General features: G+C 33.4%; 1 protein-coding gene across 1 annotated transcript; it reads right to left on the minus strand.

Moving 5' to 3' along the window:
• Positions 1-242: 242 nt before the first annotated feature.
• On the minus strand, positions 243-10,135 carry LOC127833822 (uncharacterized). Its single transcript, XM_052359298.1, has 6 exons — positions 10,046-10,135; positions 8,476-8,557; positions 2,638-2,754; positions 1,559-1,635; positions 813-909; positions 243-577 (listed from the first exon to the last, which is right to left on the minus strand). The coding sequence occupies exons 1-6, from the start codon at positions 10,117-10,119 to the stop codon at positions 554-556; spliced, it is 471 nt and encodes a 156-aa protein (XP_052215258.1). The 5' UTR covers positions 10,120-10,135; the 3' UTR covers positions 243-553.
• Between the last annotated feature and the right edge of the window lie 1,205 nt (positions 10,136-11,340).

Here is an 11,340-nt window from a genome sequence, read left to right on the forward strand (position 1 = left end):
AGAACAATATCTATATTTTAACCCAAATCAACACGTTTTTGTTTGACGGTATTTTTTTCCTTCATTTGTTGACATGTTTTAGTTTGTAAAACAAAAATGTTCGCCTCAATAATAACGTCTTGACGTTATAAAAAAAATCGGTCGGTTTCATTTACAGTTAGGATTCGGGAATGATTAAAATGTTTTTCCAGTTAAATATTGTACCTAACGAGTAATTTATCGGTAATATTTAACTGTTTGAAAACTATAAATATTGATATTGAATCATAGATTATCCCGATCAACAGCAGGGAGACGAACATTAAAGCCTTCTTCACGTAATTTTGAGGTACACGCGTCGACACATGAAGAATAATTGAAAATTGCCTTTAATATGTTTACAAGTTCCTGTGCAATATTAGTCTCTTCATTCGAGTCAGGATTATCCTTCTTCAATTCTAGAAACGCATCCGTCCACTCGTTTTTGTAAAGCTCCTCCATCATCGTCACCAAAATGTCGGTGGGTCTTTTCATGTCATGAAGGTCTACCACGTTCGGGTTACTATCATTAAGTTTACTCACTTCTGAGGTTTTTAATCTATATTTAAATAAATCGTTATTCGATTTACAAACGAATTATAACGCTGTAATAACATATTATATTTTACATTGATTTAATGATTAACACATAAATAGCAACAACTTATTTTATTTTGTAACACTATGCAACTATTTTATGTTTGACTGTTTTTTATTATGTCATTATATTTGGTATTCGCTTCGATTAGAAAAATATTTAAGGTATGACGTTAGTTATTGAATGTAGTACAAACCGGGTTAATGCGTCCTCTTTCTCTGCTTTTTTCTTGCAGAAAGTTCTGTAAAAGACGTGCCTTATCGATCTCAAGCTGGGACAATCTCTGTTCCAACCTATATATTTAAAAAAAATAGCGATATGAATAAACTACATATACTTAATTTATGGTATATCGAACACTTTGAATTTCGAATTTGCAACAAATGCCAAACTCATTAAATGTATACAGTACAGCCACATGCTCTATGAGTTTTAACTTAAAAGGTATTTGTTAACTTTCTTAAATGCTGACTTCTGAATCCATATAGACGTTTATTTTAGGCAACGACTTCGAAAAATAAAACAATATATGAAAGTATAAAATAATAACTTCTGAAATAATATCAATCTTTTGCTCCTCTTCGACTTCTGAATTTTTATTTTTGACTCTTTCTCATTAACATTTAAAAATATATACAATCACTGAATTTCTTGCCTTGCCGACGGTTTGTATGCATGCATGCAAAGCGTAAAGAATGTTTTATTAATTAAGATTCATTCTAGTTGTGTTGCTTGTCAATCGAAATATATCAAAAACGGGTAAGAAACGAGTCATATTTTTGTATTATCTACCATAATTTTTTATACATAAATGCTTAGTCTAATTGTCATATATCATGAATATCTCAAAGAAGTTATCATCGAGTTGATATGAGTTGAGTTGATTTGAGATGATATATGCATTGTCTATGGTTGCAAAGATATTTCAAACCGTTAACTTACTGATGGTTCGCTGTTCTAAGAGCTTTAAGTTCCATGAGCTCAATACTGTATCTTTTGTTGTCTTCCGTGAGTTTTTTCTAAAATGTGTAAAATTGTAAAATAAAGATCATTTACCACTGAGTCATTTGTCGTGAAGCAGTTACACTGTGATACTCAAAAAAGTTTTTATTGTGCTTATAGTTCATGCTTTTATAATATATCTACTAACTTATTGTGTTTCAAATCTAACAATATTTAACCATATTACGGTTGCACTGACATGTTATGTATAAAGTGCTCATTATATATAACGATGAGAAGTAAAATTATCAAAATAAAATCTTAGTTTGTATATCAACGACAAAATGTAATAAAAACAACATAATGTTTCTATTTTATTATTACATCATGCTCGTTCTTCGTACAGTGGAAAAAGGGTACGTAGATAATGTCTCTATAACTGTCTTTTTAATTTGAAATGCCTCTATAATGTCCGCACGCAAAAGCTTTTATGTGCGCCACGATAGCTATGACATGTGAGCGCAATAACTATGACGTGCGAACGCGATAGATGGCCAACAGAAAAGCCATTATAGAACATAGCCCGATGTGTTAATTGGAATAGTTACAAATTGATAACATTCCGACACGTTCAATGGTCATTTACTGCGTATCGCTTGTGTACGTTATATCTAATACACGCAATAACTATGACGTGCGGATACAGTAGCTATTGCGTGCGCACGCGTTTGCTATGACGTAGAGATGTAATAGAGACTGCAAAGTAAAAAAGTTCACCTTTATACCACCATACTTGGCCTCTTAATGACAAGACAAACAATTATCGTTTGTAACATAATTGTTAACAACGTCAAGAAGTCCATACCTTGATCATGTCAAAGTTAACTTAGTTAAACTATTCAGATAAGATCATGTAAAGATAAAAACAATTTTTATTTATTTGATGTTATACTTTAAAAACGTCTCGCGCTTCTTGTTTTAAATCCTATGCATTTACATTCTTTATTATATTAATTATAAATTGGTCGAGATAATATATAGTAAAACTTCTTAACTGCATAAATCTCAATGTGACTCACATTCTTTTTCTTGAGTGACGAATTTTCGCCGTATCGCTCCTTTAGTTTCTTATCGAAGACTGTGTTCGTCTCTCCCAATATACTCCACCTTTCCTCAAAAGTCCTGATAACCTTGATCTAAAATGTATCATCTTTGACTATGTAAATACATGCATTACAACATAAGTATCAGTGGCCATCACGACACTAAATATTTAAGAATAAGCTCATTATAACATATGTTTATGCGTAGTAACGTTTACCCGGCTATCAACTTTACTTCTTAGTGACATCATGTCGTTCTGGTATTGTCTATTTTCGAGTTCCAGCTTTTTGTTATTCATTTTCAATTTCTCCAATTCATCTTTGAGAGTTTTTCGTTCTTCTTGAAGTTCATTCATTTTCTGATTAATCGATACCTGTTCGAAATTAACTATGTAACTTTAAATTTTATTGGAAACATCAAAGGTTTTGTTATCAAGCCATTTTAGGTTTAAAGTAATTCATATTAGATATCACAAAAACTGTTTATTAAACCATAATGTAATTATTCAATTATTGTCTGATCATTGTTGTACATCGAGATACAATTATAACCGAAGGAAAGGAAGGAAGGCCTCTTTATTTTAGAGGAATTTTAACCACTTTTTGCTTAGTATGTTTGGGAGTTTTCGCACTAATCTTACCTGATTGACAATAGATTGAAAGTGGCATACTGTTAAAAAAAAAAATATATATATATATATATATATATATATATATATATATATATATATATATATCAAATTGCAGTCATACGCGTTATTAATGATTCATATTACCAATTATGTCTATTTATATGTTCTGTTTATACCAGTGTAGACGTTACTTATTTTCTCATAAAAGTCGATTGTTATGCAATATTTTAATTGGGTGTCTAACAGAATGCATCGAGAGACTTAATTAACAACATAAAATGCTTAACTGCTAAACAATATGTTAAAAATTTAGGTTGGAGGTCTTTATATAGCATTAAAACTTGGCATTGTAATAACCTTAAAACCCAGAGTTATGTATAAAAACCGCGATGGAGGATCACATTTGTAAATGATGGATCTTTGTGTATAAATAACCACATATTTTTTACAAGCGTCATAAACTTGTGGTAGTGTTTTTGTTCATTTTCAGTCGACAATAACAGAACACAGTCAAATATAAAAGCAGTAAGAAGATATAACTTGTATGGTAAAAAGTTCTTATAAAGGACAGAACATAGTATCAGCCTAGTGCATTACTTGCTTTCTAGTAGTTTGTACTTCTTGTATACAGCTTATAATTGCTTATTATAACCATACACAACGAAGCTTCGTGAGTGTAGGTTTCACACGCATTATTTACGCTTCTTTATGAAAATGCTTAACGAGAATTTTAAAACTTGACTAAAAATTATTTCATTTAATACAAGATGTGGTTTGTACTTGTTTCAGTGCCATTTTATCATGCGCCACAAAGTTATAAGTATGTTTGTATTGCTTTGTTACAAAGCATTTATAAGCAAAATAAAATTCAATTTTAAAGCGTTTTCTTTTATTGCTATTTAATTAGAATTGTGATGGGATGAGGTAAATTGTATATACACCTTTTTTAATAAGTGTCGACCAAGTGTGAGGTTTGGAGACTCATAATATCGGTTTAAACATCAAATATCGTGCAATAACCGTACTGATGAGAATAAGTCCAATGTTATTCATTTGTTTGTGTTATCTGTGTGTATTTATGTGGTTGACCTTTGCATTTGCTTCGTGTCTTATCGTTTAGACAAATGTGTAACCTGTTCGTGCAAATGAAGTTTAAAATTGTGAATATTTATAACAAAACGTTTAATTAAAATGTAGGTTTCGAACGATTTCGATAGAGCGCATTGAAGCACGTGAATTTATTTGTAAAGCTCTATTGCAATACTATTTTTAAAATATAAGGCTCCGCCAATAATTATCGTTGAATACTCTACACTCGATATTTTCCACTGTATAGAGAAAACATGCAGAGTGTCGTGCTAGAATTGCTAATATTGAAATTAATTGGATTACACTATTTTGTTCACAAGCATCATCATTATCCTCATTATTATTCCATTGACCGGTCTAAACGTTGGGGGATAATAAGGGACGACGATAAAGATATACCCATACAGTCAGGTCTTTTGTGAGCTGCTGAGATGTCTTCATCCAAGGAAAGGGATTTCCACTTTTTCATATTGACCACGTAGCGTTCCCTCACGGCCTGGACGGCGACCTCCCTCTAGCATGCCCTGGAGAACAGTCGTGCACAGAGAGTCGTGCCTGGTGACGTGTATAAAGAAATCCAGCTTTCGTCGCTTGATGGTCGACAGTATGCTCTCTTCTTTGCCAACAAGTGTTGAAGTCATGTTCCGGACGTCCTTCTTGGTAATGTGCTCCGTGTAGGAAATGCTTTGCAGTCTTCGGAGACATTTGTTTTCAAATGCCTGTATAGTGCGTTCGGTGTATGCGTGAAGTGTCAAGGTCTCGCAGCCGTACAATAGGATATGACTACAACAGCATTTTAGAGACTGTACTTGGTGTTGAAGCTGATGGAACTGCTTGTACACAACCTGCTCAGTCTTACCATTGCAATTGTTATTCGGACCTCAGCGGTACTGATACCATCCTTGGACAGAGATGCTTCCAAGTACTTGAAGCTGGTCACTGCCAGTTTATCGTCGTTCATTGTGAAGAATGCACTGGTGTTGGTTGTGCTTTTCACCATGATCTTCGCCCTCAGTGTGCAGACATTCATCCCGTATGTTTGTGCTCTTTCATATAGTCTGTTGACGAGATACAGGACGGACGCCCACTGATGTCCTAAAGCAGTCCGCCTGCCCTGCTGTCCATTGAGAAGTATTGAGCTGCTGGCGTTTCTGTAGAGTTCTTGAATGACTTGCATCCGTCATTTGTTAATCCTCTCGTAACATGCCATAGACCATCATGCTAAACGCGGTCGAAAGCTTTCTTTAAGTTGATTAAATTTTGGAAGAGCTCACGATGGTGGTTCAGGTTTTTCTCAACGATGACTCTTCAGTTACAGGTCTGTTCCACTGTGCTCCACACAGCTCTGAATCAAGCCTGCTATTTGGCCAGCAGTTCCTCCGCTAAGAATGGCATTGCTAATATGAGTAATGAAGCTGTTGGTGCGGTAATTCTCACACAACTTGAAGTTGCCCTTTTTTCGGTAAGGGGATGAAAAGATATTGGGTCCCTTCCTTGAGCCAAGTTTTCTCCTCCCAGATCTTTCGGCATAGTACCGCCATTGCTACAGTCGTTGCCTCTCCTCCGTGCTCGTAATGGCCATCGTCCGATCCCGGATATTTTACTACATTAGAATTAACCATTCCTCTGCCTTTATGGACGGACTTGCGTCGTCCGCTTCGGTCCACCTGTTAAAGACTGCGTTTTTGCGGTCAGGAGACTTCCGTAAGCGTCTGCTTAAACACTGGCCTTTGGATGACTTGTCTTCGTGAGGGTCTTGATGGTTATGTAGGCCTTCTTACTGTCGGATGTGGTCATCTTTTTTGTCGATGTGGAAACATTACCCCTAAAACATACCACTCAACCAATCCTTCCTGGACTCTTTAATGTTCTTCTTCACCTCCCTGTTCGCATTATGGTAATCTGCCCTTGAGTCAAGGCTGGTGAACTTCTTATGCCTCAGCAATTTTGTCACAGAGGTCCATGCTTCCACGCTGGAAACTGTCGTTGGAGTGCGTCCTTGTTATTCCGGGCCCCGACAGGTCTGGCTTGACATTCTGTTATTGTTTTATTCGATGCTTATTTTAAGCACATCAAAAAAAAACCAAAGAAACTGATGACATAAATGTGCACCCTGTATGCACGGGTGTCGTATCTTGTTATGTATATCTAATTTTCATTAAATTAAAGCCGAAAGTAGAATATCAATGTATTTATTGTATCATACTTTAACCCCAAACCTTAAGTTTAAAATGTTAAATGCTTCCTTTTTTAAATAAAGTTAAATGTGTTTTTCATTTCATTAACTACTTCTTAGTGCCATTAACCGTGACTTGCATTATAATCATTTTCAGTCTGACGTTTAATACTATCCGACAACTGTATTGATTCCATAGCACGACAACTCACGTTAGGATGACTTTCAAACAAAAATCAAAACAAACGAAGCCCACGTATGTTTTTGTCTTACTATTGGTACACTCGCTAAGATAACAGCCGCAGAGGTCATTTTTCGGAAAATTTAAGATGGCGATGCACATAAATCGGATGCGGGAATTGAACCCGTGTAGCCGCATTATGTCAACGTGTGTCGCTTCGCAACTAAAATTTGTGCTTATACGCATTGTATGATGAGAATGTGTATTTCTATTTTCATTTTGCGCTAAAATCTGCATGCGACGCTTACACTGAACGTTTGTAAAAATCACCATATTGTATATTTGTCTCACATTACTTTGGTTATACACTCACTTTTGGGCATCATTAAAATCGAGAACAACGAAGCGAACGTAATGCTTTGATTTAAATTAAATTGGTACCAAGGTATTGGACTTTATATTCATAGTTATATTTTATTTATTTTTTTTGCCAATAACATGGCAAATTAGGACACTTGAGCGTCTACAAGTAATGTATTTGTTTTTCAAAGTGAAGAATACGGGCTACAAAATCCAAAATGATGATTTTACATCTCTATGCACTCATTTAATATGTTATCATGTGTATATGCAAATTGCATAAATAGTTTCAAAACTGAAAAATGTAATCTAGCTTTGAACTTTGAACTCGAATCTGTATGTTATATAACCACTTCCTACTTCTGCCAGAGTCGGGATAAAACTTAAGCATTATGAACTACTGCTTAGTTTAAATCGTTAACATACTTATAAAAACGCCTGATTAAACACTGTTTCAACATTATGTCAACGAGATATGAAACAAATATAAGAATTTCTCTTTTTTTAATATATACGTATCTATTCGGGTCTATCGGCGAACAAATATGTTGGCTATTGAGACATCCACGCCGAACAAAATGTTTATTACTCGAATGTTACAAGTTAGAAAGCAGAGAGTCCTTCGATCAACAATAAATCCATACTCAGACATTAAATAAGAAAAAAGACATTTGTTCACAACTTGGCAAAATGACAAGTCGCATATATTTATTATTTTCAAACAAGCAAACTGATAAATAAAAATGTAAGAAAATAATGGTTTAAATAACGGAAAGTCGTCAATCAAAACAGGTTACATAATAACGCTTTTGGAACGTTAGTTCTCAATTATTTTGGAACATATCCTTTAAGATACGCATATCGCTTCTACAGACTTAACGACGAATGGGCGTTCTATTTTGCTTAAATAAGTCCCGGGTTCAAATCCCGAGCAATGTTCTTTTATGTGCAATTTCAACGTACAGTGTAATTCTTTCAGAATGTTAGCATTATACTATATTAATAAAATCATAAAATACATATACTGACTTGCTTTAAAGGTAAGAAATGTGTTTGATTTCCCGTTAAGGATGCTATAAGTAAAATAATGTTTTTTAAATAGAATTAAGGGGAATCATCTTCTAATTAAAACGGACTTGAATCGGTAATGCCCTGTGTGCCTTATAAAAAGTATATAAGTTGAAATGACTTCGAGGCTTCGGTGTGAAGTTGTGTTAAAATGTCTTATAAGTAATACTAGTTTCACGTTCAACACTCTATTTCATAATGATTTTTTTTATAAGTTATTTCACTATTTTGTTATTAATTTTATAATTTTACTTCACTACATGTTTTTATTGGGAAAGAACACATTAACTACGCCAAATAATATTTACCTGCTGTCTTTGTGTTTCTTTTTTAGCCGACTTCACAACATTCTCCATATCATCAAACAGCTTTTCTATGGACACACAGCTTCTGTACAATTGAATAAAAAATGCGTATATATTACGTTTGCATTAAAATCACTATGTACATGTATTATGATTATTATCACGTAATACGATCATGCTTCTTTCCGCTCGTTTATCCGTTGACATGAATCTGGTTAAATTTAAGGACTTCAGAGAAGACATGACATGTAAATAACAGACATTCAGCTTTGAAATTAATATTGAAACGTCATAATTATGTAAAATGTCCACTATAACAATAGCAAGAGAGATTATGATAGGTAACTTTTTTTTACAATTTGATCCCCACGTAAAGGTTGTTATAATTGCATATATATGTTGCATAAATGCATAGATATATATATATGGAAAAATCCGATATATGTATTGCATAACAAATATATGTTGTATGCTTTCAAATTTATATTCGATATTTTCATATGTATGACGTAACAGTTCATAACATGTATGCAATAAATTGATATATATGTGGTATAATTCTGATATGTGTAATTTTCAAAATATTTGTGTGTTCTAAACTTTTAAACTTTTAAATGTGTGTGCAATAATTCCATATATTTGTTGTAAAATGTTCATATATATGTCCTATAATTTGCATCATGGGAAATATTTTAAACAGGCGTGACTGAAAAGCGAACATAAATATGAAATTATACAACATATATTTGTTATGCAATACATATATCGGATTTTACCATATATATATATATATATATATATATATATATATATATATATATATATATATATATATATATATATATATATGTATATATATATATATATACAAATATACCACATACATACGGAAACATTGAATTTTGCAACGTTTGACACGCCATAACGTTCTGTATTGGAAATAATGTACTCATGTCATGCTAAGAAAAGGAAGTAAAGTGGACACGAACACAATTTGTTTTCAACTATTAATAAAATACATATGTTAACTTGTTTTATTAATTAAAAACTTGGTGTAGATGATTGAAATACACTCGTGATCGTATTACTACTATGCTAATCTACTATTATCTACAAACTGGATGAATACCTAACTTAACGAAGAGAACATGTGTACAAAATGAAAACAAAATGCTTCAAAGAACAGACACGGTGACTATGTTTATATTTCTGCTCAGTTATATGTGTAGAAACATATGGTTTTAATATGTTTAAACCGCAAACTATCCGCTATCCAGCGTCTAAATAAGTATTTAACACGAAACAATTATTGGTTATTGGTATAAAATACAAAAAGTTTTCACAATTGCTTATCTATTAAACGGAATTTAAATATACCCAATATGATAATAGATTCATATGGCACATCGCTACATTTAACCCTTCGCGAATAACTGCCGAGCGTTTATCTGTTTGGTAAACTGTTGCACATTTAATAAACAGACATGCTGATAAGTTGTACTTTTTAAAATAGTTTAAACGGAATATCATAAATATCTTATTTTTATGCGTAAACATTAAAGGAACGATATACTCGTTATGCCTAAGGTTCATCCACTGCTGTTTAGCAGGACCAGTTATACGCCGCACTTTTTCAGCAACACCCATCAGTTTCTCTACTGAAACGTCTATACGCGTGTCTTCTTGCGCCGCCATAATGAACCTTTATTAATTAAAAAACAAACATTTTAATGAAAATACACACCCATCCATTTACGATATCATATCACATAGCAGACCATAACCCAAATAATTTAAGCGGACACACTTTATATAATTATACGAACGATTGTTTAGAAAAATTGAAAAAATGAAGTTACCAAGAATCGTTAATGTATATTCTTAATGGTTTTTAAATTCAAACAGTAGTGCATGATGGCCATATTGCTAATTTCGTTGTGTCATGTAGTAAGTCAACGTAAAATAACCCTTGCGTGCATGTTGAAACACGCTCGCCTTACATGATCTTCTCCAAAAAAGCTAAATGCAGTAAGATCACGGTAGCTAAACAAAACGGATACTACCGACAAAGAACGTTCATAGCTTAAAGGCACCTTTTCATTTTTTTGATAAATTGACAACAAAGTTAAAAAAAGTGTTCAAGATTCGCAATTTTGCGTTGTAGCTATGCTATTTGCAAGGGAAAAGAAATACTGAACATATATCATGCTCTAAAATATACATTATATTCATCTTTTGACGATTAAAAAACCTGAAATTTATCAAGCGTTACAAGCGTTACAAACGCGAAACGATGGAATAATTTTCAGAGTACTATTGTTATCGTCATATTTTGTGCACTACGAGGAATGCTTATATAAAGTATATAAGTAAGCCAATAACTGTATGAGCACGAATGGCCGAGTGGTACTAAGGCAAGCCAGGCAAATGTGGCAACGGCAGACCACAAACCTTCGGTCCGGAGATGTCGTCCTAATCTCTGAAGAAAACGTCCCTAGGAGCCAGTGGGCTTTGGGCAGGGTGGTCAGTGTATTGGGGGGTCGGGATGGACTTGTCCGTAGCTGTGTAGTTAAACCTATTACAAAATTGTGCTTGCTTGAATGTTCAATCTAGACACAGTTGAGTAAGTGATTAACAGTAATGGCTATTTGAATTGATTGACTTGATATTGCCGTAGCATGATGTTTATTGCGATGATTTACTTTTGTGGAAATAATGTTTTGTACTCTGTTGTATTGAGTCCATCTGAATTATAGTGGTAAAACACTTACTGTGTATATGTTTGCTGTTGATGAAAAAAAATTATTAAGAATATTGCAATTGAATTGTTTAAATTATTTGTCGCTGTAATGGATTTGTATCATACTG

Source organism: Dreissena polymorpha, chromosome 6 (assembly GCF_020536995.1).
Source record: "Dreissena polymorpha isolate Duluth1 chromosome 6, UMN_Dpol_1.0, whole genome shotgun sequence".
Lineage (NCBI taxonomy): Eukaryota > Metazoa > Mollusca > Bivalvia > Myida > Dreissenidae > Dreissena > Dreissena polymorpha.

Bases quoted from the DNA above. Each gene is read 5' to 3' on its own strand.
- LOC127833822 (XM_052359298.1), bottom strand. From the start codon at position 10,119: ATGGGTGTTGCTGAAAAAGTGCGGCGTATAACTGGTCCTGCTAAACAG. The intron at 8,558-10,045 runs GTATATCGTTCC...TCAATTGTACAG, and splicing joins ATGAACCTTAGGCATAACGA to AAGCTGTGTGTCCATAGAAA. The intron at 2,755-8,475 runs GTAAATATTATT...GATACATTTTAG, and splicing joins AAGAAACACAAAGACAGCAG to ATCAAGGTTATCAGGACTTT.